The sequence below is a fragment of the Triturus cristatus genome, chromosome 8 (assembly GCF_964204655.1).
Source record: "Triturus cristatus chromosome 8, aTriCri1.1, whole genome shotgun sequence".
Taxonomy (NCBI): domain Eukaryota; kingdom Metazoa; phylum Chordata; class Amphibia; order Caudata; family Salamandridae; genus Triturus; species Triturus cristatus.
In genome coordinates this window covers 1,101,210,507-1,101,238,103 of record NC_140591.1, presented here as the reverse complement: position 1 = coordinate 1,101,238,103, position 27,597 = coordinate 1,101,210,507, and the positions used below count along the sequence as shown (strand labels likewise).

General features: G+C 45.3%; 1 protein-coding gene across 1 annotated transcript in view; it reads left to right on the top strand.

The window, feature by feature from the left end:
* The window catches only part of PPEF1 (protein phosphatase with EF-hand domain 1), a 340,599-nt gene that overhangs the window by 30,352 nt on the left and 282,650 nt on the right, over positions 1-27,597 (top strand). Inside the window, 1 exon segment of the mRNA XM_085622647.1 lies at positions 10,564-10,763. Coding sequence (XP_085478773.1) covers positions 10,709-10,763 — 55 coding nt within the window. The 5' untranslated portion in view covers positions 10,564-10,708.

The window sequence follows — 27,597 nt, the reverse complement described above, 5'->3', positions numbered from 1 at the left end:
ATGGCAGATCCTTTTTTATTTTCTTATTACATACCCTTACTACTGGTATCAATTGCTTTACTACCTCTGCAATGGTCTTTGCATGCCACACACCATTAGGCTCTCCTACGGCCCTTACCTGGACCATCTCATGGATTATTTGGTACTGCATTAACTGTTCAATATATTTCCCATCTATTCTTGTTGTTAGATGTTTTGGGAAATCTAGTGCCATTGGAATAGCTCGATTCCTCAATATTAGAACTGCCTCTATGGCTAATTTTAGCCCCCAGTGATCACTTCCCTTTAGTCTTAACACCATAAAATCTATATAAAGATCAAATAACCATGCCTGTATAAACATATAGTCAATGGGGCACTGCTGTTTCCCATATAAAAACGTTTGGCCTGCTGGATCATCATTTTTAAAGTGGCCATTTAGGCATACAAACCCTAACTCTGCAAGAAAGCTCGCTATTTTCCTTTCAAACTTGGACTGTTCACATTTTGGACAATATGCATTGGGTATACCGTAACAACATAGCATATCTGAGACCACAAAATCAGCCTTCCTTGGATCTAAGCGTAGATTAATGTCCTCTAATAGAAGAATCGGGTATTCCCCAGTAGCTCTGTTAGTTTTACCAAATCCCTCTGAAACACTTCCCACCACTCTTTCCAATGGTCCCCCTGATTTATATAAACATTCACAACCATTATTTTTTTGGGGCGCAGACAGCACTCATTCAGATCCAGTGAACAAGCTAATAACCAATCGCTTCTTGTTTCAATTATTTTTACCCCCTTACTACTTTTGGCAGATACCAGTGTGAATAATCCACCTTTCACCCGCCCAAAACTAGATTTGGTTCCATCTTTTATAAAATGCATAAAACCATGCTGGTGAAATTCCTCACCTGCCAACCAGGTCTCCTGGAAGCAAATTATCACATTCCCCTTCCATAAGTGTGAAAGCTCTGTTGTTCATATTAGCTTCTTTAATTCGTGTACATTCCAGGAGACAACCCCCAAACCTGCGGGTGCGTTGGTTCCCTAATCTATCTGTCCCCCCATGAAAAAGTAGTCTCCCTATCACCACTTAGACGCACAAACCTATTGCGTACAAGGATCAGATCTGTCAAACACTTCCTTTCCTGGGACGGGATAGTAACCTTTACGGTTCCGCAGATCAACCCCACCACCCGGGGTGGATTTACTTCTCCCCCAAGCACCAAGTTTAACTGTGCCTGACTTAGGCCTACATGATTTGGTGGTACTGCACCCAGTCATTCAACTTCCTTAAGTTTATGGCTGGTCTCATCCCTTTGTCCTTCTTCGCTACTAAAAATAAATTGCTCACAAAACCTACAGAGTCTCTGTGTGCCACCTCTATACCTCCCTTTCTGAATAGCTCCTCCACTTCCAAATTCACCAACTTTGTTTGCTCTTTTGCAAACCTTAATGCCCTTGGCCGCCTTATCTGCTCTGGTACCCCCACAAAATCTATATGGTAGCCATATACTGTCTCAAAAACCCAATGATCTGCCGATATCTCTTTCCATCTCTTCAAATAATGGACGAGTCTGCCACCCAGCTTTATTGGGATACACAAAGGGTCTTTTTCAACCACACCTTGTTGTTGTCTCATCCTTCTGCCTCCACTAGATCTTCCTCTTCCCCTCTGTCCCTGAGGCAAGAAACCTGAAGACTGGTATCCATAGGGTCTATATTCTTGCAAAAACAAAACTCGTGTGATTCCAAATCCTTGGCAGGGAAATCGACCCTGCATTCTCTCGGCTCCACCAAAAACCTTCCTCATATCTTTGTGAACCTTCCTGATGGAGGTAAAAGCCTTCCCCAAAGAGTAAACTATTGGCCTCTTGCCTGCTTCCTTAGTCACAAGTTCTGCCAACCTTGGGTCAATCTTCATTAAGATACTTTTCCTATGTTCCACACATAAGGCTGTCTTGGAGTTCCCCAACAAACATATAGTCTGTTGTACCAACTGAGGCAGTTCTTGCACATCCACAGATGTTTCCTATAAATAAGCCTCCTCAAACATGTCAAATATTTTTGTTAAGGGCTCAAACACATCAAGCAACCTGTCTTGACAGCCCTACAAACCTTTATCTAGACTTCGTCTTGGGTCGTGTCCTGATTTGTTCAGGAGAGCCAACATTTTTAAGTCCAACTCTGGAATATATGCCACCTTCTTAGACAATGATGGCCTGGGACACACTGAGTGTAATCTATTACTCACCTCTTTAGGTATTTCACGCCTAATACAGTAGTTACCCACATACTCTGCCACATGATCTGCGGGTACCCACTGTGGGGACAAAGGGTGCTGAATTGTGTGAGGATCAAACATATACTCTCTAAGCGGGTCTTTCACATTTTGACCTTGTTCATCACAAACCAATTTCATCTTATATTTTTTCCTTTCCAGCTCAACACTTGCATCCTCCATATATGATGAACAAGTAATCACCACGTCACCGCTTCCCGATGACTTGTCATATGCAACTGCCCTGTGACTCTTTTTTATGGTCTTTAGAGCCTTCCCTGTTGCTCGCTTCTTCTTATCATGCGGACCATAATGTCCTTCCCAAATAGTGTCCTTCTCCCTTTGTCCTTGTACACTTTTTAGGTCTCGCTAGCGTAGGCTTCGCACATGTGCAGTCTTGCTGGCGAGATTTAACGTTTTGGGGATTTTTCAGTAAAGGGCTTTAAGCCCCGCCCCTCTTTCCCATATGCCGGCGTCACCGTTTATGCTAAATGGCAGCCAGCCATTGGGAAAGAGCTGTTGGTGACGTTTTCGCTCTGCTTTTTCTGCCGTCCCACTTGGACGGCCTCGCCTGCTTTCCTTCTGAAGTAAAAGGTTTCTTATCTTTATGGGGCCAAACACATGGCCCCATAAAGTTCAGAAGCCTTTTAGCAGGCGAAGCCGTCCAAGTCGGACGGCAGAAAAAGGCAAACGAAAACGGCATGGTGTGCGTGTGTTAAAATGCTTATGTAACACTAAGAAGCGCAGAGCGGTTACAGTTTGCACAGCAGGCGCATCACAAGCTTCGGCAACTGATGTTTATCCATCGAGCCTTAACAGATTTTATTTTTAAATCCTCTCTTACAGTAATTTGCTGCATAACTCTGCAGAATTCTACACATGGCTCCACCAGAACCAGGTCAGGCACTTGTGAGTTTCTGCTTCGAATACTGATGTGGCATACTTCAAAGTATACAGATGTATGGTATTCCCTGCAGGAAAGGGCTACGTAGGCAGAATTTTCAGCACTTGCGAAGCATCGCCATAGCCACACAGTGATCGAACCCTGGACTTAAAAATAGTTCCTTCTTGAGTCGCCGCTTCGAGAATTGTGTCATTTTCCATGTATTGATCGCAGTACATGGAAGTATTGGCATTAGTCTCTCTTGAATGTTTTATCTCCCTGCAGTATTTCTTGATGTCTATTTTGAATAGGGTCTTCGTCCAGGTATCTTTGTGCGTTGGTCGTCGCTGACCTTTGCCCAGCTCAACGTTGGTGTCTGAAGTTTGCAGCAAGGTCTTCTCCTGTGTGTAAGGGACAAGCCAGGGAAAGGCACTGCCTAAACAGCTAGACCCTTAATTTTGACTCTCAGTTTTTTGGACTACCATTATGGCAGCAGCGCTGATGCTAAAAGTCACAAGAACTGAACATGCCATAAAAGATTTTTAGATGTCACCGTTCATGGTAGTCTAAGCAGGTTACTACAGCCTTGCCACCTAGACCTGAACAATAGTTCAAGAACAACACAAATACTTTTTAAGATTTCGTACACAGGGAATGTGCACTGCTTGGCTTTCCTGGTATCGAACGAAAAGTCAGACTCATCTCTTGCAGTATGTATTCAGTGATATTAAGAATATCAGATTTGGATGAGTGTGCTTCTGCTTCCCTCCCTCACGTCTGCTGATTCATCCGTACTTCCTTCCTTTTAGGTCTGGAGTAGCGATAGCATCACTTCAAAATCATGTAATAAAAAATTATAGATAAAAGATGCATACATAGTGTGATTTTAGGTCAGTGCTCATTGTCCATTGGTCTTTTCAGCTGCCATTCACATAATGCTTCCTCCCACCACTGCAAGCCGCATGGGGCAGTGGCTTACATAGCATGCTCCATCCATTGGCTTTCTTGTACTGTGAAAGACACCATTTTGCCTGATCAAATGTGCACATTTGCCTAAAAAAGACTGCACTTCGGTGCCAGACTGGTAAGCCAGTATTTTAATTTGCTAGTGAGTTTTTATCCCCATTCTTTATCCTATGCATTGATTTGAACATCCTTGCGGAGGAAGCACACTGGATGTTTCTCAACAGGACATCATTCTTTACTCTACTTGATTTCCCGACTCCCAGTCAGGTATAGCAGCACTGGAAATTGGCAAGTACCCACCGCGTGTCTACCTGTCTTGAAGTAACACACTTGTTAATGGCTGGATGTAGTTGCAGTATGCAGGTGATGGAGGCGTCCATGATCCAAAGTCAGGGAGTGGGCCAGAGAAGGCGAAGGAGATGCAGATTCACTACGAATCCTGAAATGCTTCCTGCATGCTGCCAGCCATGGTGGCCAATCAAATACCTTAAGGTAGTCTTGGTTAGCTGGTATGCAAGATTCTGGATGGTTCTTTGTGCTCCCCAACCCTGTAGATGCTTCTCTGCAGCCATCATTTAGCAAAGTCTTGCTCCCTGTACTTCTAGTTAGGGTTCGGCTCCTCTTCATAGGTATGGATCCACCATAAAGCAACCAAAACCGCATACATTGGAATAATAGAGGCTTAACAAACAAGCATTTGCAATGCAATAGGTCTCGCATTTACGCGAGTTTAAGCAATTGGCATTATAAATGACAATGTGTTTTATTTATGTTTCAAAAACGAAAACATAAATAAAATACATTGTCATTTACAATGCCAATAGCTTAAACTTGTGTAAATGCGAGACCTGTTGCATTGCAAATGCTTGTTCTCTTTTGAGACACCATACGACATTCTTTAGAATCACGTGCCCTACCAGCAACTTTCTTCACTAGCCAAAACTGTTCTACCTAATTTTATTAATCTTCTTCTTTAATTTCAAAAATACAGTCATTCAGTTTTTTACCTAACTGGCTTGCCAAAAAAGAAACAGCCTTATTTACACCCTCCTGTACTTTGTCCTCCAAACTATGTTAAACAGGTAAACTTCCTTCCATAATGATTTTAATTGTCTAATATTGAGAACTGCCTCAATAAATCCTCCTCAGAAAACAGCTCAAAACCACAAAAATCAACAATCTCTAACAACGGCCTGTGAAAAACCTCAAATACCAGCATGCACCGCATCCCCCTCACTCGATAATGCGATGTAGGTGACAGAAAAAACAACACAAATTTTCCCCCAAAATTTGGCCACCGCGTTACTCAAGCTGAGCTCCACACATTGCCCAACAGAGGAGCAAATTCCTGAAATCCTCTGCGGTCACTTTACAGTGCGCAATACACATGCCTGGGCATCTGTCTAACACAGCGGCGTCCCACTAACCACGCGGTCGCTAATTTAAAACCAAACACCTAACTGTGGTGAGTGGCAATAAAAAGGGATGCATAATAGTGGCATCTGTGCCTTGCCATAAAATCACCAACAATAGATGTTTCAGAATTTAACTTTGTTTGATAACATGTGCATGGGTTTAATAAATTTACTGTGACATCATTGACCTAATGGCTCTTTTAAGTAAAAGGAAATATTACTTGTGTAGTAAGACTTGTAGTCTCCATTTATGGATTTCCTATATTTACCAAATGATTCATCATTCACAGACAGCTTAGAAATGGCCATTATAGTAATAATGGCAAAAAGTCAAAGTAAGTAAAATGTGAGTATTTTCTGATTTCCGTACTCCATCCATGTGTCAGAACCTCTGTCAAGAGGGCCACAGAGTATGAGGGGTTACTGGGCCCAAACGTGGGGGTTGAGGCCCTTTAGTCCTAGTGTCCCGGGGCTCAACCTACTATGGGTCCTGGGCAACCAGGCCAAGTAACCCATATGCACTTGACTCTCAGTGGTAGGCATGAACAATCAGTCTAAGGTTCCCTCGGAAGAGAGGTGTGGATACAGATTACTGGAAACGTCTCATAATTCAAACAGTACGCAGCAGCAGCAGTAAATCAATGTATAACCAAATACTTACTTTATAAAAAAAAAAAGAAGTATTTTATTTATAACTCTACTCATTCAAAGGAAGATTACGACATTCATAGACAACAACACATTACCCCATTGAGGTTGGGGCTCTAGAGTTTCAGTCACAAGTCCCTGTCCCATGCATGCCTCACAATGTGATTGGGGTTGTTCCCCATTCATTGGTGTCCGCATCCAGGAAATGCACACTAGCAGGCCTTATCTCAGGAGTCCACTCCGACGACAGTGGCGACTGCTCTCAATCCCAAGTAGTGTTGCAGAGCAAGGGAAATACCTTAAAAAACACAGATAAAATAATGGGGGGAAAAATAATCCTAGCCTTCCAGGTGTCCATGAACTGGTGCACAGTGCGCAGGCTCACAGATACCAATCCATACGCTTCTCTCATGCTGGGACTACTATTACCCAGGATGAGAGAAGCGCTGGGACTAGTCTGAGCGGCCTGGTTTACTGCTCAGACATGGATTTGGAGCCTGTGTCAGTCTCCACCTGGCTGTGCAACACAGCTCGAGTTGGGGAAATTCTAAGTGCGCATGTCAGTTAGGCCGTGCTAAGACGGCCAGCCAAACCGACATGCACCCTTACAGTGCCTACCTCTCCTCTTCCCTGCTGCTTACTCTTGTCGAAATGGCCCCACCCTAAGAGTCTGCTGGCTCTGTGACAAATAAAATGATAATAAAATATTTTTATTATCATTTTATTTTTCACATTTGCCTCTGCTGGCTGTCAGCAGCGGGATGACACTCCTCCACCATAATGGAGGAGCCGCCGCTTTCTGACTATTGGATTACAGGTAAAAGTGTAGCGGCCACGTATCGGTCTGTCAAACCAACCGATACGTGCCCGCTACGCTGCTGTTCCGAGCTATTGACTCCGGTACTGCAGTTGGGTTTTGACTGTTACCTCTTTAGAGTTTGGAATTCCATACATGAGGTGCTTAGTTTACACAGAAGTGCCATGATTCAAATATATTGCATTACTGTGTGAATATGATAGCCGTAGGACATAATCGCTGAGAAGATTGAGATCTGGAATCTATTTGGTACTTTGGATTGATATATAGACTGGCACTACTGGTTGTGACATTACTTTGGTCGCTTGTTGCCCCGAAGAAGTCCAGCTTTGGTTGAAACACGTTGGCTGCTTAAGTGTCGTATATATAAGGACCATTTGAATCTACGTTTAAAATATAAAGAAGATTCAAACAACAAACGGAAATCTGTCTTTTTTGGACTGTTGACCTTGAATTATAAGTGTTATTTGGTGCACTGTACTCTATGTTTTTGCTTATGTAGGCCCTCTCTTTGGACCGCACCTTCACAGCAGGTGTTGATACTGTGCACACATTCTATGAATATTTTCTACTTTTGTAAATTTGGGATATACAGAAAAAGGTGCGTTGCGCATGGGGTCCGCTGTCGTATATGTTTTGATTAACAAAAGTATCATTAATCAAAGAACTTTAACTAAGTCAAATTTTTCCACAGGGACAATGACAAATCCGTGTCTCTCTCTGTAATATAAGTTTTCACATCACTTATTGAGTGTAGTTGTATGTCCTTACAGGTAGCTCAATCATCTAGTCAACTGCCTGCGTGGCACCATATCAGGCCTTTCAACTTAAAAGAACGCTTCTGCCCCCTCCACCCGCATTCCCCTAAGGCTATGAGCGCTAGGGCCCTGCAGTTCTGAGCGGACTCAATGAAAGGATTATGCAACTTTTTGGGAGGTGTTAAAGTGTGGTTATTAACAGTTATGAGAGAATGAGAAGTTTCAGTCTGAATGTTGTATGCTGATGAACAAAGACGTCAGTTGCGAGCTTCGTGTGTGGCGGGTTCATTCTGCATGCTTCCAGGCTGGGGAGGATACTACACCACCGAAGTCCAGGGGTGTTTCCAAAAACTGTAATGGCCCTAGGTTGTTCAGAGGCTCCAAAGATGAGATTAAAAAACACACTCAGTGCAGGGGTCTCCAGCTCACTAAATCTTTCATAAAGTGATATCGGCTCTTCACCAGGTGGCTAAGTGAAGGGATCGATTTTGTGTGACACACTGGCACACTGTGCTGGCATCGTTGCAATTAGACTACCATCATTTTCCTGTCTGTTATCCCACGATTCATTGTCGTACCAATGCATCACTGTCCTACCTGTGAAATACTCAATTGCTTTAGGATGTAATAATGATCTAGTCCTATCTCAAGTATTTTTCATTCAAAATTCATAAATGGGCTATTTTGTTCCTCATAGAGATAGTATTTCATTTTTGGCAAGTTAGCAAATCTTCCTTTAAGAATTTGTAAGTTGGAAGAAGTGGGTCATGTGGTTATCAAAAGTCCAGTGTGATGCTATCTCACCATGTGTTATAAGAAGCTCTTGTGAAATCAGCCAGATTGAGTATCATGCAATACTGCCTTAAATGAAACCCAGTGTTTAATTTTGAAAAAATGTAAGTGCGAAGGGCTCTAGGTTTTTCTTAGGACCTGTTGCTGTGGAAGGCAGTGGTTATCAAAAATACCAAGGCTGTCTAGCCTTGACTTCACCTCATGCCTCTTTCTACCATCACAATACCAAATAAAGGGCAGCTGTTCCAATGGTAGGGGTGCTAAAGGTCACCCACTCACCGGAAGTAGAGGAAATAAAGCGGTGAAAGGAGAGTCCTAGGTCTAGCACCCACTAGTCAGAGGCAAGCACAAGTCTTGTCTCTTGTTGCCCTCACACACCTCAAAGGATGTCATGCTTCATCATCGGGCGATTGCTCCTCGCCGGGCCGGCGCTGCAATGCCCTACGGGTCCCCCGAAGGGTCACTTTGGTGGAGATCTTTTGTTAGAACAGCCGTCAGATGAGTGCGGGTGTGTTTGGGGGAGTCCTAAGTGGAGGGTGACCGGATGCATTGCTAGTTAAAACTGGCTATGGGATACCAGGAGTCGATTCATTTATTGCGAAGGTACCCTTGTCAGAATAAAAACCCCCGAAGGTCGTGAGTTACTCCAACAGGCGTAATGTGCCCCAGTAACTAAAAGGTCAACATGTTTCGCGCCTCACTGGTCATACAGATCCGTGGCGCTTCATCAGGACCAAAAAAGCTGCAGTGTGACAGTGAAAGTGAGTGAAGGGGTCGAGAAACCCTACTAAATCAGGGCGGGCCAAATCTGTGAATAACTACAGGCTAAAACAAAATAGTTAAACCACTCCTGAAGGAACCTAAGGGTATGAAAAGAGTTGCTCCATAGGCTAGCGCGTGAGGTCACCCGCACCTTTACGGGAGTTTCCGTCGGTGTACTGGCTCTCAGCACCTACCCGCCATCACGCCTGCCTGCCTGCATTGCAGTTTAACTATTTAGTTTTAGCCTTACTGTAGTTATTCACAGATTTGGCCCGCCCTGATTTAGCAGGGTTTCTCGACCCCTTCACTCACTTTCACTGTCACACCACGGCTTTTTTGGTCCTGATGAAGCGCCACACATCTGTATGACCACTGAGGCGCGAAACATGTTGCCCTTTTAGTTACTGGGCATATTACGCCTGTTGGAGTAACTCACGACCTTTGGGGCCTTTTATTATGACAAGGATACCTTCACAATAAATGAATTGACTCCTGGTATCCCTTAGCCAGTTTTAACTTGTCACGCACCCTCTCACCCTCCACCTAGGACTCCCCCCCAACACACCCGCACTCATCTGACGACTGTTCTAACAAAAGATCTCCGCCAAAGTGACCCTTCGGGGGACCCGTAGGGCATTGCAGCACCGGCCCGACGAGGAGCAATCGCCCGATGATGAAGCATGACATCCTTCGTGGTGTGTGAGGGCAACAAGAGACAAGACATGTGCTTGCCTCTGACTAGTTGGTTCTAGACCTAGGACTCTCCCTTCACCGCTTTATTTCCTCTACTTCCGGTGAGTGGGTGACTTTTAGCAGCGCTACCATTGGAACAGCTGCCCTTTATTTGGTATTGTGATTAATATCAGGAGCACGGGTACTGGACCACAACCAGCTCCTAGTCCCCCTCTTATTTGTTGAGACATCTTTATTCCATAACATCCCCCCTGGAGCTACGCCCCTGGTTGTACACTTACATTTGTGCATGGTGTGGCTCAATATTCCTAGCCATTCCCCTGAAGTGCCGTCACACATGATGTAATGCAGCCCTCAGCTGCTCGCACTGTATCTTGGACATGAGCCATCATCCGTGGTGACTGTGGGAGGGCTGGGGTTCGCGCATCATATGGAACCTAGAGGCGCGCCTTAACGAGTCCTTCTGAACACTGCCTTAGAAACCACAAGTTGCTAACCAGTCTCTGCCCTCCCTTCCCCGTCCCAACCCCTCCCACCCTCCTTCCCTGAACCTCTCTCATTAGTGGGTGTGCCAGAAGTGGCCGGCAGCACCTGTGGAGGGGAGTGAAGCCAGCGCTGTCTGTGGAGGGGACCGACTCGCAGCGCTGCACGCCTGGAGGAGAGCAGGTGCTGGATGCTGGGGTCACTGGCCTGCAGGAAGAAGACACCATGGGATGCGGCACGTCGGTGGTGAAAGAGAGCCAAGCCAAGAAATCGGAGAAAGGTAAGCCACGCTGGTACTGCTTCCACATGTAAAGTCAATGTCTGTGGCACCTGTTTCAAGCAGGTTAACTTTCATGTCTTCATAATTTGCCTCCATGTTGAGAACGCCCATGTGACCCGACGTTCTGCCAGATAGGGCAACAGCACGGAGTCATGATATTAATCACCTCTATTGCACACAAACATAAACAAGCACATGTCGGTTGTTGCGGTAATGGCGGAAGTGCGCGGTAACAGGAGTACCTCACATGAATGCTATTAACGCAGATGCGTGATGCGGTGGTACCTCACCAACACAAGGATATGGCGTGGTGATGAGCACCAGTAAATGCCCGGTGGCAACAAAACACACAGCCATTGGGTAAAACTTGTGCCAACGTTTTTAGTGAAATGTATTCTCAGTCTGCACTGAAACTCTAAATCTTGGGGCAATGCAGGTGGAAATTTTGTCGTTATCTCTCGACATTTCCCAGGATTTAGCGCTTTCACCTAAATGACGGACACTGCACTGAACTGTCTCTTGACACTTAAACACTGGGGGCAGATTTATGAGCCCCTTGCGCCACTTTTGCGTCACTTTTCCCATGTTAAAAGTGACGCAAAAGTGGCGCAAGGGGCTCATAAATCTGCCCCAGGTGTGTATAGCAGCGCTTTTCCTCGAATACGATGTTTTCCATTACTGTTAGGTCCAGCTAAAGTCTGTTCAGCAAATGTGTTTCTTTTTCCTGCTTGCAATTGTCCGGATTTTTCCTTTCTCTCGTTCATTGTCAAGCTGCGTGTAGTTTAAAGATGCTTTTGAGCCATGTGGTCTGGTTCCTCATTTCCTCCCTTTTTTTTAATACAGGGCAATATTTACAGAATGTATTTCAGAGAGTCGCAGCGCCCACAGCCACACCGTAATCCTCGCTCGACGCCCCCTGCAGTCTACACCTGTGGGATTTACTGGCACCGAGTTGTGTTATTATAAACACAGCGACGTTAGAAGGAGCTATGTTGGGACTATTGCACTTTTGTTGTAGGGTATAGAGCGGGTTTCCTTGCTAAGGGCTGTTCAGGGAGCATAAATTCGCCCTGTAAGTGCTGGGACAAGGTTGGTGGTACAGGAGGCGTGTCTTTTTTATTTTTAGATATATATGCTTGTGGTTTCCCGCCTCTACGGGCAGACATTGCTGACGTGGGTGTGTGTTTTTGGAACGGGATGGCTGCAGCCACTGAGAGAACCTTTGTGCACACAGTAGTGGCGAGCTGTTCCTTCTAGAAACTGTTTTTCCCCAAAGCAATAATGCGGCCGGTCAATTCAGCCCGCACACTTCTATCATCTGCCCGCTCACCCCATGCCCTCTCACTTCCTGTCATCGGGTCATTGTCCCGCTGCAGTGTATGGTGCAGTGGAAATATTCAGCGTGGAGTGTGTGATGCCCCCTGGCCGGGCTCAAATTCCCCTATTAAGTTCCCTGGTAAACGGCTTCTTTTTGCGAATCTGTCAGGACGGTAATCCGCTTCAGCACCGTTGTAGGGTGAAAGACACGGAGGGGGGGGGGGGGGGGGGGGGGGCATGTCGTCGAAAGAAATAACTCACCTTTATACAACCTCCTTACGACTGGGCTGAACTGACAGGTAGACGAAGTACAGGAAAAATGTTTTAATGCCAGTCTATATTGACCTAAGCAAGCGAATGTGGTGGGCCAAAGCAGAGCCCCACTCAAGCCCTATGGGACTATGGGATTTTGCAGTTTTCCATTTTTTGCATAATTAAGAGCGTGCCACACTTGCCTTATATCGACCACCTGAAGTATAAATTGCAGATTTCATATTTCAAGCTCAAACATTTTAAAAGTTGATAAAGAAGTGACACATGTGTTGCCCTGCGGTGGAACACCCTTTTCAAAATTTAACTGGGTCCCTTTTTGGTGGGAACTGCTATATTAAGATATTAAACTAGTACTAATGAGGTGAAACTTTTGGTCAGACAGTATTAATATTTCTCACCTGAACAACTGATATGTATGAAAATGTGTTACGCATCACCAGAACTGGATCTGTGGATGACTCTTCTAATCTAGCCCTGAAACCAGCCCCTGGCCACCTTTCAACCAGAGTGTCTTTTAGTGACAGCCCAGCCCTGCTCCTGACTTCAAGCTATGGGGTCACGCTCAGAGGGGACACACGGCTGCCCCTCTTTATCCCATTGGCAAACTCTCAAGTGACTGAGTGACACTCAAAGGCCGGTGCCCAAACTCATGTGGTGGATCACAAAGTTGGACATTTATCATTTTCAGAATAAAAATATACCTTTAAAGAAGCCTCTTTTGGAAGCGGGGTCACCATGCATGCAGACCACCATGCAGAGTTTGAGAAGTGACAACCCTTTAAGAAGCTGTCTAATGACATTTATGGAATTTGCTTTGAAATTCCTCTCATACATTTTTGATGGGGCTCTGCTTAGACCTAGTGTGAATTTTTAAATGTCATCCGAGATTATACCATTTGTGATTCATTTAAAATGATGCTTTTATGTTTTTTGCCTGCATTATGGACTTGATCTATTCTGTAATGGTTTAAGTAACTTCATAATTAAAACTACATTAAAAGAGTTAGTGGGTGTCTAGCGCAGGTCGAGGAGCACAAAATGAATACCAGATTTTCAGGCTAAACACCGACTGTGCAGATGAGTTCTATTGAAGTTAACTGTACATCCATTTTTTGTGGAACTCGCAAAATCTGGCATGGACCAGGCTCTTCTGGATCTACAATGGACACAGTTCTCTATTTACCGGTGTATGTTCAGAATGGCCATCGGAAAGTAATACTATGGCTGTTTGCTGTTTATAAGCGGAGACTGCGCCGAAGAGTGAAGCTAAGTCATCTCTGTGGTGTGCGTGTCTGTCGCATACATGGAGCGAACTATCAGGCCACAGGTGTGAACCCAGGCAAGGACCCCTTGCTGGATGGCGAGAACGAGGACCTCTTAGGTGGCTTATGAAACCGCCTGTTACTTAATTGGCGCTTAAAATGAAGGGTAGTAGTGGCATGCTTTTACTTTCAGCGTTCGGTGTAAATGTTGCTCACACCACTGCACTATTACACGCCCTGGCACTGAAAATAATATTTCTCTTTTTAACACCACGGAGCCTTAGCGACAGGTCTTTAGCGCCGGTTACCTTTTTGTTTCTCTTGTCCCTGGGGTTTCCCTACAGATACCTTTATTCAATTATGCCTCATAGAGACAGGCCCCGCAGGAGCCTCTCTGCGGTAAATAAGCAGGGGACTGCCTCCGACTCCTCCCCGCAGCCCCGCGCCTCGGCTATTTGGTGTCCCTCCGGCTTCACTGGGATGCGGCAGAGTTACATTCATTTGAGAGCAAAGTCTTTTGTGAGGCGCCTAAAGCTCGAATGAATTACATCATAGGCGCAGCTCTGATTTTTTTTATTGTAGTGAAGTTAAGCCTACAGTTGCTGGTTGCTAGACTTGCAGACATCTATACATAGGTTGATGCCAACATAATATAGCAAGTTTAATAGGCTGTCTCGTGACATGCAGTTATCTCCAAGGTTTTTTTTGTAAGAAAAAAATACAGATTTTTTTCTTAAAAAAAAAAAAATGCATCCTGTAGTTTATTTCTCCAAATACTCTTATCAAACGAAACATTCACCCCAAATTAAATTAAACTAATAACCACTTAGACCTGATGCGCAGGCAGCAATGCTGTTGTTGCAGTCATAGACGAAACCAAGGCAGGGAAACTAGGATCAGATTTACAAACTTTTGGCAGAACGCTGCGTTGCATCAAAGGGAGAGAGGAAAAAAGCGCGGTGTTTACTAAGGTATTAGACTCTTTTCCTCTGTCCCTGGCCTACCGTCGCAGGGGCAGCACCTCCGTTTGAGCGGAAGATCATCGCCCCACTGAAATGCCCCCAGAAAGAAAAAGAAAATGGTATTTGTTGCGTTGTTGTATGCGCAGGCCTAGCAGCAGCGGCGCGGTGCAATAACGAGACCACACACAGTTACGGTGTCTCGGCGCCAATGCCCCGCGAGGCACGCCCCCCTTTATTTATATGGACGCGTACGCCACCGTCGCGGCGTACGCATAACGTTGTTTACATACGCGCTCTAGCGTCGGACGCTAGAGCGCTAACTGCAACATCCCTCTCCAACTTGGATGATGAAACTCAGACTCGAACTCCCCACTCAGTCACTTACTTGGCAGGCAAAGTCTCTGAGGCGGCTGCTCGGTGGAGGATTCCCTCTCAGCCCATACCTGGTCGTCGCTCGGGTGTTGGCGTTTGGCGGGCAGTCGCGTTCCACTCTGTCGGCTTCGGAGCTGGGCCCATCCGGGTCTGTTGTCGACTCGGGCCGGGTCAGAGGTGATGAAAGTTCTCTTTCGGGAATCCCGGCGTCCTCCTCCTCCGCGGTCTCTTGCCGGTGTTCTGTAGCCGCAGGGATTCGTTTGAACCACGAGATGTTACGTGTGGCTGATTCCGCTCCCCTTCGGGCCGTAACCATTGTCCCTTGGCGGCGTTCCACTGTCCAACTCCCGGGCTCGTACCGCGGCTTGAACTTCTCCCCGGGTCTCCGGTTCTTTATGAGGACATTGTCCCCCGGCCCCAGGGCGCGCTCCCGGCTTCCTCTGGCCCGGCTCGCTTGCTGGTTCCGCCGCTCTCGTCGTTGCTGTGCCTGCTCCGCTTCAAATGGTGGGGTGGCCCACCCGGGGACTGTGGGTAGACCATCACGGCGTGTCCCTTTCAGCATGAGGGCCCATGGGGCTTGTTTGGTGGAGCAGTGTGGTGTGCTGCGATACTCCCCTAGGAACCGTTGGATCTCTCGTTACGGGTCCAGATGTTCGGCGCCGGCTATTCGCAGGATTTTATTTAGTGTCCGCATGAAGCGTTCGACCTCGCCGTTGGCTTGGGGCCACTGTGGAGTGATCCGTCTGTGGCGTATGCCTTGACGTGCGAGGAATTCTCGAAATTCGTGGCCTTGGAACGGTGGCCCATTGTCGCTCTTCAGTTCTGAGGGGCGCCCGAACATGTGGAATATCTTCTCTAACGCTGGCCCTACAAATGTGAAGGCTGTGGATGGCAGCGCCTCCACCAGGGGGTATTTGGAGAAATTGTCCACGACTACCAGCGTTACTCTCCCGTCGGGGAGGGTCCCAAAGTCCACGCTGATTTTGTCCCAGGGGTGTCTCCCGGGCTCTTCAGTCACGATGGGGGCTGGAGGTTCAGGTCGGCTAGTCATCTGACACGCCGGGCAGTTTCTTACGATGTCTTCCACCAAGGCGTCCATTCCCGGAAACCACACATTTTCTCTCATTCTAGCCTTCATCCTCTCTGTCCCTTGATGACCTCTGTGGGCCAGGAGGGTGGCCCTGTGGCGTAGCGCTGCTGGCATGACGATTCTAGCTCCTCTCAGGACTATTCCATCTCTGGTGGCGCTGATCTCATTCCGTACGCGTCAGATCTGTTGCAGGTCTGCCCTCTCATCCTCTGTCCACGTGTTGGCAGACTGTAGGAAGTTGGTCCACGACCCCTGTTGAAGGGCTTCCCTGGTTTTGGTCATCACGGTGTCACGCTCCGCAGCTTGTAAAATCTCTTGGAGTGTCAGTACCTGAGGGCAGGTTAGGGCCGCGATGAAGTCTAAGTGCGCTTCAGCCGCGTCTTCTTCGTCTTTTCCGGCCTGTGGGGGCTCTCTTTTGTCCGGGTGCCTGGACAGGAAGTCGGCCGGGTTCTTGGCGCCAGGCCGGTAGGTTATGTCCATATGGTACTGTTGGTGTCCAATGGCCCATCGTTCTATTCGCGGCGGGGGGTGTGGTGCTGTCCCTTTAAAAAGGGGTACCAGTGGCTGGTGGTCTGTCACGACCGTGAACGGATGTCCACAGACGTATAGGTGGAAGTGTCGACAGCCCCATCTTATGGCCACTGCCTCCCGCTCGATCTGGGAATACCTTTGTTCGGTTGCTGTGAGCGCTTTGCTCGCGTAGGCCAGTGTGGCCCACCGCCCCGGCTCTTGTTCCTGTGTGAGGACTGCCCCGAGTCCCACCGGGCTGGCGTCGACTAGTAGCTCAGTTCTACGTGTGGGGTCGAAGTAGACCAGAGTGGCTTGGTCGAGGAGCGCTGTCTTGATGGCTTTATAGTGTGCTGTACAGTGCAGCACACATGAAAATAGGAAAAATGTGGAGAGTTTTACAACTTGCTCCACTGTTGAGCATGCCTCGAGAATGCTTGAGTTGCTGGTGCAAATCCCTGTCAAACCAATGTTAGTTGATAGGGATTTGTGGCAAAACCCATGGGTGGTTGCATGGGAATTCCCATGTACCACCGGTGGAATGCTCCTTGATGCAAAGAAGCACAGAGTAGCATATAGCACTGTTTTGCGTTACTGTAGGGAACATTCCAATACAAAACAGTATTTTGAGTTCGAAAATAAACCACAACAAAACGTTTTATGCTGGGTTTATGTTCCTTTTGTGATGCAAACTCGGCACAATGTGTTCGTAAATCTGGACCCCAATGCAGACAGGGTCTGTTGTGGACATGACTTAAACTAGACTTGCATAAAAACGCAATAGTGACCCACAAGATGTGACAGGAGAGGCAAAAAGCAGCTGCAAGTCAAGAAGTCCTTAGCCAGTGACACAGGGACACAGGAAATGTGTGCCAAAAGGGACCAAAAGACAGTAGCATGAACAGCTTCCAGCATAACAGGTACACCTCAGCCCAAGAAAAAAATGAGACACCAGGGGTGACATCATCAATAACTCCCTTCCTCAAGGCCTGGGGAACAGGTTGGGGAGTTCTGGGACAGACACAGGAGTGCCAAACGTGAATGCCCAGATCCAAGACAAGAGATTTGGCCCCAAATAATGGATATCACCAAGCACCCATAGGAGCACAAGGGAAGAATCACAAACTGACATCACTGCACACTGAGGGAGGCTACAGACCATTCCGGTTCAAGCTAGGAACCAAAAACTAACTAAAGTGAAGCCAGAAGCGTGACCAGTAGTCACTAACAAGGCACTAGAACAGAAGTCTCCAATGAGTAGCCCAGGAGCTACCAGCAACTCTCCAACTACATGTGAGTAGGTCTCCTGAGTGCTCACCAGCATAATAACATAGAAGCTTTTGCTTGGTTGGATTGTTATATGTATTCCAAAATTAAAATTAAAAGTATGTATTCCTTAAGAAAATATGTATATTTTCAAAACTCACAAGCTGATGTTTGGGGAAGCATGGTAACATTTTCAAAATGTATTTAAAGCTAATATTTGAGTTGGAAATATTTACTACTCATATTATTACATTTGAGCAGCTATCCTTTTATGTAGGACCCATGTCCAGTCATTTCAGAATGTCCTTTTTTTTATATATTAATGCTGGAAATGCTGCCTAACGTACCAATGTTATCACTGCTGACAATCTTGGCTGGTCACAATGACATCACTATTAGTAGCTCGGGATGATTTTCATTGAAGATATGTAGCTCTTATTACAGAAACGTATAGAGACACTTGCACTAGAACAATGCCATCAAACAGAAGGGAAACACTCAGCCGCTCAAAAGTAAAAAACTGGAAGAATGCCTCAGAGGAAGCACACATTACACAAATGCCAGGACCAGGGCCGGACTGGACGTAGCGGGCACCGGGCATTTCCCCGGTGGACCGCTAGGGTGGGTGCGGTTTTGGGCCTCTGGGGGCCGTTTTTGTTACCGGGGATCAGCATTATCGGCCCCTGTAATAAAATCGTCCGAAATCCGACCTCGCAAACTGCTCGGCCTCACCCCCCCTCACCCCAGGGGGGGGGCGGCCGAGCAGTTTGCCATGGCTGGTTTGGGTTCGCAGTCCGGCTCTGGCCAGGACCCAGTATACCACCACAGGAGAGAAGCCCAGAGGGCGACAGATATAGATGCTCACCACTCCTCCAGCAAAGGGTCCACCAGCGTTGCACACCAGGCAAGTACACCCCAGCCTCAAGTTCAGCAGGGTGCACATAGAGGAAGGGCCATATTCTCTCCTGATAGAGTGTGGTGTGGAGAATCCACATCCTTCAATAAAAACATCCAGAAGAGCAACCACAGCCTTGGATCTAATCCCAGAATGGACCTAGGGAAGGACAGTTCAAACACTAGAACCTGCATCAGACAGCTCAAAACAGGCCTATTATGGAGTCATGCATTTACACTAAGTCAGCAGAGATCAGGCCACATGCCCAGCAGGGGCTCAGCCAGCCAGCAAAAGCAGAAATATAATTAAGCTGTCCTGTTTCAAGTGTTTATTTGTTGTGAAGTTCAGTGGAGTTTTCTCAGTGTTTTTCAAACCTTTTGAAATCAGTGCTTTTCGATGTTTATTCGCTCGCCTGACCCCCAAAAACAGACACAAAATGTATTTTTCTAATATTTAAAAAAATATTTTTTAGAGTGATTTTCATGAAGCACACATTTAATTTAAAGGAGACATAATGTAGGATATGTAGTGTCTTCCTATTGGCAGAGTGTCCAATCGATTTATGCTAGACTGCTTAAAGCATTGAAAGTCTCTGCATTACACTCACAATCACATCTCATTATCCTCTCTCACCTCACATCTCATTACCTTTCAAACTCACTCTGTCAGGACTCTGTCTCGTTTACCGGACTAATAATGGATTAAAAAATAATAGTGCAATATTCAAATGTTTTCAAAAGCAAATTCCTGGACCCAGTTGGGCCTCATTCACCTACTCCTTATTGAATGTTATGACATTGTAAGGGTGATGAACCCTGCCAACAGCATAGTACAGTGTGAAACCTTTCAAATATTTAAATACACCAGATTAATTTGTAGCCTTGCATTCTAAGGCCCTGAAAGCCTATGCTTTAAGCCTGCTCATCACTATTTTTCTGCACTTTTTCCCTGACTAACTTAAGGTAGTGCAGCTGTTGTGTGGGCATTCATAACTACCAAGTGTCCTCATGGCAAATGTCTTTCTTTAAATCAGTCCTGACCTTTTAACAGACATCACATTGCAGAGGGGTCCCATACTTCTTTGCTGCCGGCGTGTTCACTGGTGCTGCCGCTGCCTTCTCAGCTGTTTCACCGGGGGCCGGGCTTGGCTCCGCCTCCCCACGACGTTCAACTGCGCGCCAGGAGGCGCATATAGCGGGACTCGGCGCTGCTTCTGAGGGGTCCCATACTTCTTTACTGCCGGCGTGTTCGCTGGTGCTGCCGCTGCCTTCTCAGCTGTTTCACCGGGGGCCGGGCTTGGCTCCGCCCCCCCACGACGTTCAACTGCGCGCCAGGAGGCGCATATAGCGGGACTCGGCGCTGCTTCTGAGGGGTCCCATACTTCTTTGCTGCCGGCGTGTTCGCTGGTGCTGCCGCTGCCTTCTCAGCTATTTCACCGGGGGCCGGGCTTGGCTCCGCCCCCCCACGACGTTCAACTGCGCGCCAGGAGGCGCATATAGCGGGACTCGGCGCTGCTTCTGAGGGGTCCCATACTTCTTTGCTGCCGGCGTGTTCGCTGGTGCTGCCGCTGCCTTCTCAGCTGTTTCACCGGGGGCCGGGCTTGGCTCCGCCCCCCCACGACGTTCAACTGCTCGCCAGGAGGCGCATATAGCGAGACTCTGCTCCTCCTCCCGCGAGGACGCGCGCGGGCCGCGCCGGGCTGAGCCCGGGCAGAGGGCGGGCCGTCTGTGGCCGTCCGGGGCTGGTCGTGGCTGGGCTGGGGCACCCCTCCGAGCATTGAGCGCCGGTAAGTGGTTATATTTTGTACAATGAGTAAATACGTGAGTTCTACATCCACCTCTGCCCCAACTGCCCCTGTATGTGGAAGTTTCGACATGCTCACCTCCTCATTTGAGAACATGTAGGAGGACGCTGTAAACAGGGTCAACAAAGAAATTGAGAACACCGAGAGGAGACTTTCCATGGGTTATATACCACCACATCAACTATTGCCTGAGGGCCTATGTGAGAACGGGATCGTGACCCCTGTTCCACTATTCCCTACTGTAATAATTAATAAACCAGTACACCCTGAAATTATATTTGAGGCTCCTACGATCCCTGATGCTGTAATTACCATTCCTGACTCTCAGCAAAGCCTTAACGTCATGAGTAACAATATCTCTGCAATAACATTAGAAAAGACTGCGGGGGAGAAAAGGAAGAGGGGTCCTGGTAAATCTACTAGTAGTAAGAGGAAACAGCCCCTTTGTAATAAACTTCAACCGACGCCAATGGGCATGTGGTCACGAGGTGCTGAGGACCCTGGTAGGGCACCTATTGACTGCATCGCGCATCCAGCAATCAGCACCCCCGATCTTATAACAGCGGAAACGGCTCGTATCTCCACTCTTACACAAACTGAGCCGGCATCAAGGGATGGTTTATATGTAAGTCCGAATGGAAACCTAATTGACACCATAGTGGACTCTACCTTCAATCGACTGAAGGATCTAATGGCAAACCAGTTTAATATCATCTTCAAAAGACTTGATAGACTGGAAAGCATCATAAAAAATGAGGAAACAAGGAGAAAAGGGACTATGACTATAGAACAAACCAGAGGTGACAAGTTATTAAAAGATCTGGACGCTCTCCACAAAAGAATTACAGAGGGTATCAGTAACAGTGTCTCGTCTGGACTAACTAGTGTGTGTACGGAAGTTACTCTTCAGTTGCCCCCAGAAGTCTGTCCCTACGTAATAATACTAGCTGGCGTACCCCCCCTTAGACATAATCAGACAGAATCTTGGGATGAGCTCAAAAATAAATGTATGGACTGGCTATGTAAACACAAGGGTGTCGGGTGGGAGATTGCAAATGACATCCTAATGGTTCGCAGGGTGGCCTGGGTGGGATCCTCCACCAAACACATACCGGGCGATTGTATAGTCGTATCCTTAAGGTTTCCCTCACTGGCAAAATGGTTGCTGAATGCTCCATTTGATCCGTTCACTAGTCCCACAAATATCATACTCGTACCATTAGGCTTCTTTTACAGACCCCGTGTAAGGTCATACAATAATACCAATCTGGTACCCCAGCTATTTAATAGGTTTAGTACCTTATCTGACCTGGAGAACGAGGATTGACCAATACATAGTCCCATTACCATTGAAATACCACAATCGAGCCCCCCGCATGACAATCCTGACATAGTTGAACGTAGCCTTACTGATAATCTTCAGGGATCACGGCAGGTAGAATCAGCATTAGCCACCCCTTCCGTGACCACTGTTTTTAAATCCTATAAACAAAACCTGAATATACTTAGCTGGAACATCGCAGGCCTAAAAGCTAAACTGACCTCAAATGAATGGGTTAACATGGTCAGTCGATTTGACATTTTGATGTTCCAAGAAACCTCCTGGTGCACTAGTGGTCTATTGCTTGATGGATTCGCATGCCACAATAAGTTAGCATCCACCCCTGATCTCGGCAGACCAAGCGGGGGCCTATCTATATGGATAAAAATTACCGAAGGCAATAGTATAAAACCCATAGAGACTAATAACGATAATGTCCAGGCTTTGATTTACACGCATGGAATCATTTTTTGTTTAATACATTTTTATAATAATGATTTTATTTCACTGCCTAACAAAAATTTTATTAGCTTATTCGAATTTATCGACATTTTAGTGCATGAAGAAAAATACGGCAAATTAGATGATATTTGTCTGGGGGGAGACTTTAACGCCCATCTGCATAACAGTATAGATATACCTGTTACGAATAGTGTTGGGAAAACCCCCTGTAGAAGAGGTGATGAACTGCACAATTATTTATCCATTCACGACTTAGTCGATGTAATGGTAAAAGTCGGTCACGACCCAGTCAACCCCCCACTGCCTACCTATAGAGGCCGCTCATCCACTATTGATTACATTTTCATTTCTGCTTCCCTCGAAATTTTTTTAGTGAAGGCCGAAGTTTTGGGTACGAGCTATAGTGATCATAACCCCATTCTCACTATTATTAGATTTTTAAATAAATTCAGGAAACGCAAAGAAATAGGGGCAAAAGATCTGATACTATCCACTGACAAGCTGAAAGTGATATGGAGAGTTATAGTTAATAATGCTTTATTGACCCGTATCATAAAATCCCACCGCCTACTTATAGAGACGTGTCTGTCTAACACTTGTCCTGGAATTGATATCATCCAGGCTTTTACTATGCTGTGTGCCGGAATAAAATTAGAAATCTCGAAACCAGTCACGACCCAGGGCAAGAACCCCAGATGGTTTGACGGCACTTGCTCTAGGGCAAATAGGTCCTTACGCGACGCTTTAAAAGCTGAACCTAGGGACACGGCACTAGTGAAGCTTTTGAGAGTGCGCTATAAGAACACAACCAAAATACGCGCGGAGGCGGTGCTTAAGGAACAGTGGGATTCCCTTGCCTGCACTGCAGCTCTCAAAGACGTAACAGGGTTTTGGAGAGAGGTGAAAGCATTTAGATCCACAGGATCAAACATCGCCCCCATAGGTTGCAACATACAGAGCAACGTATGGGAGGAGCACTTCTCAAAAATGTATTTAGCTGACACATCAAGCACTGGTAGTCTCCCCTCACCCTCCAACTTTACCATATTAATGTCCGAAGTTGAAGACGCCATACATGAAAGCGCAGGGAATAAAGCCCCAGGCCCAGACGGCTTGTCAATTGATCTTATTAAATCTGAACCCGATCTTTGGTCCCCTCTTTTATGTAACGTTTTTAACAATCTGATTAATACCCCCATCCCAGAAACCTGGACTACAAGTATAATAGTACCCATTTTTAAGAAAGGGGATAGTTCCGACCCTTGTTGCTATCGCCCAATATCCTTGATCGATAACACCCTGAAGATCTTGGGCCGGGTCGTTTTTAATAAAATCAGGAACTGGGCAGAAGAGGAACACATTTTAAACTGTTGCCAATTGGGCTTTAGGAGCCACGTTGGCACAGTTGAACAGTGCTTAAATTTGAACCTTATATTGGGGAAATATACAGTAGCAAAAAAAGTACCCTTATATTTGGGTTTTATGGACCTAACTTCAGCGTTCGATTTTGTCAACCGTTCACGTCTATGGGAGATCCTTTTAAATTATGGGCTGGATGATGCACTCGTACACTTTTTAGCTTATTTGCACAGAAATTTGAAAGCACGAGTGAGGATCAACAATGAAGGGGAGGGCTCCAGGGATATTTTAATTGGCAGAGGGGTCAGACAAGGGTGTGTCTTGGCCCCTCTGCTTTTTATCCTTTATATTAATGAATTGAATAATTCCCTGACTGAATTAACTAGTGACGTACCAAAAATTAACGGCCAACTGTACCCTGCACTTTTATATGCAGACGATGCGGTCCTTATGGGTCGCACACCTAAAACATTACGCATTTTAATCTCCGGTTTTGTATCTTTTATGGAAGAGTTGGTATTACGTACCAATTTTAAGAAATCGTTTATAATGTCATGTGGACCTAAAAAATATCGCACAAAGAATATAAGGATCGGAACCGATCTCTTAAAAAGCACGAGCACTTTTCCTTATCTTGGCCTTGTCTTCTCTGACATGGGCTCATGGAAATCGCATGTAGCCAGAGGCAGAAACAAACTAGGCATGGCAATCAATTCTATAATCAGCCTGCGACAACCTAAAAAGGCAGACGTAGTAACCCCACTACTGCAGATCTACAGAACTCAGTGTCTGCCGACTGCGACTTATGGCTCTGAAGTTTGGGGGTTTGTGGACTCCAGTGGGATACAATCTGAAGAAAACAGATTTTGTAGAAGGTTACTTGGGGCACAAATCTCATCACCCACCTTCTTATGCCACAAAGAATTGAATCTACATTATGTAGAAGATTTTATTAAATCTTGTCCTGCATTATTCTGGCTGAAGATATGGCGCAATCCTGCTGCCATCTTAACCCAACAAATTATAACAGATTGCCTGAGATGCGATAGGGGCAAATATATACCCTGGCTTAACGCTGTTTATAAAAGTTTAGCCAGTATACATCTAGAACATAGCTTTTCTTTCCCCTCTGCCACTGAAAATATAATCCTAAAATCAGCAAGGGATTCATTATATGATTTATATCGTACTGATAGAGCAAAGGCTGAGTTTAGTAAGCCATCCATTACTAGATATATGTCCATCCTGAGGACAGTAGGCACCAACTATTCAAAACCACAGGAGTATCTGAGAAAAAACATTGGGAGATGGAATAGGTGTTTGCTCTTCCGCCTTAGGGACAATAGTGTAAAATATCTGCTATGTTTCCCTATTGGCTTTAATAAAAATCTGGAGGCGACAGTTTGCCCATGTGGTGATGGTTGCAAACAAACCCTACCACATTTTTTGTTCTCCTGCAGATTTTATGTAAGGTACACTAAACAATATCTCATCCCTTATTTTAAGGCAAATGGGACGATTAATCGTAACTCCGCGTATGAAGAATTATTGCAACTGGGCAGTGAGGATATGATCTATCGCGTTAGCTCCTTTTTACTAGCAGCTGTTAAATCCCGAGCCTCTATGCTCACCTTTTGAAAAATGTTATTAATATGTAAAACTTTTTTTGATCATGGCTAACTAAGACATGTTTATTTTGATCAAAGCTGGTTGCTACAAATTGTTTATCCGCACTACAAATATGTTTACGTGTCTGCTATTTCTGCATAGCAACGTTGAGGACACTCTTACAGTTTACCCAAGATATATTACTGTCCATTTGCAATTTATTAATATCAGCATATGCAGGGCTTGTATAGTACCCAACGCCTAATTTGTTATTTACACAGTCGGATGTTTACAAATTGCCTATTTTGCACAGTGCTCTAAAGTTTACATTTTGGGTCTTTGTACAGTAATATTGTTGGTTATCGTATGAACCATGGTTAAACCCACTCCCATTTTTAAATTGTATTTTTTAGCCATGCATAGGTTTTATGGTATCTATTTTATAAAAATTTTCACATGTTCCTATTTTTAACCATTTTTTGCTTGAGTGAAGATTGTATGTTATATGTATATCAATAGTGTTGTTGTACTTTTATGGATCATCATTGTATCCGAATAAAGATAAATTGATTGATTGATTGAGACATCACATTGCATTCAGGGACTTGAAATTGTCCTGTAAGTATTGCGACTATGGGCTCAAAAGCCCCAGCAGTAAAGTACAGTTGGGTAAAAAAATTCAGGAAAAGCTGAAGGTATCACAGATATTAATTGGACACCTTGCAGCTATGCATTTTGTTGTTATGTGGGAGGTATTGTGTCATATTTTTACCACTTTCCTATGTGCATAGTGACAGCACTTTTTGCATTTTGCACTGGTACTTTTAAAATTGAATGTTTAAAGCTTAGGGTGTTTGGGAGGTGACCTACTATCACTTCTGACTTGTTAGAAAAGGGGGCTAATGCATCAAAGGGTTTTACCCATTCTGTATCTGTCGGAAAATGTGATAGTACATACTGGGCAAGATTATTGTGAGTCAGCCTTTACACTAATCAGTGAAAGAATTAACCACTGGCAAATGATTCAATATGATTTTAATCTCCGCAGACTTCCAACAGTGTATAAAAGAATTAGATCAGACCTAAAACATGGGTCAAAACATACTCTTTAATCCAAGCACACAAAGCTCAAGGAAAAAAGAGGAAGAAGAAACTATATTTTAGTGACATCCCTAAAGAACAATCCCCTTAGACCAACCTTTCTTGTTGCTGTCTCATATAAACAAGTTACATTGTGATGACTCCTTCAGAAATAAATAAAAATGAGTCATTCTCTCTCACTCTCCTTTCTTTGAATCCCATTTTAATTTGTGCAGGTGTTTATCAGTGTTTCCATGTTTACACTGATTTTTTTTTTTTTGTCAAACCATTTTTATTGCAGGACCAAACGTATAATTCAACCATCAAGGCACATATTTGTAAAGCGGGTTTCCCGCCTTCCCTTTGACCAGTATGTAGTGCAACGTACACAGCCGTACTGCCCACATCCCGGAGGCCGGGCGGCATCACTCATTCGTATGGTACAGTAAAACGATACTAGAAAGGACGAACTGCCGGCGGGGAAACCCGCTGCCCGCTTTTGAATGTTGCACTCACGCGCCCCCAGGTATGTGTGGGCTGGTATCCTACTTCCATTAAGCCTAAACCTTGCCAGTCTATCTTTCCATGTTTACACTGATAACAGCAAACAATCCTCATAAATCCTCCAAGCCCTCACATTGGTGGTGCACTTCCGGGTGTGAGAACACGTATCCATAAACTCCACTCTACTCCGCAAAGGATGATACAGTGCACTCTAGAGATAGTGAATCCTGTGACGTTTATTCTTAATTCAGCATCAATCAAAACCTGATGCGTTTCGGCATCCACCTTACTCATAGTTTAAATGTTTTATGTAACAACCGTGCTTTATATGTGACTTCTATATAATAGAAATTAACATAGGGTTAACTGTGTATTTTAAAAAAACAAATGTCGGCCATCTTTACATATGCATTGCAGCATGCCAGGGCATTTAGACAAAAAATAGTGAAAATTATACCAGATATTATTCCTTAAAGAAATGAAAATAAAACATCAATACTAGACAAAGTACTTGAACCTGTGTAGCATAATATACTAGAAGTGCCCATCAAGCACCAGTCTTACTGTGTTGAGTGTGAATACTCAAAGGACATAGCGTCTGCATATTGCTATCCACTTATTAAAAGTCAAATATGTAAGTAATATATTAGATAAACAAGACAAATACATACATAAATAAGCACACAATGGTTATGTATAACATACATCACACCCAAGTGGGCAAATAAGCTATGTACACAGCATTTCATCAC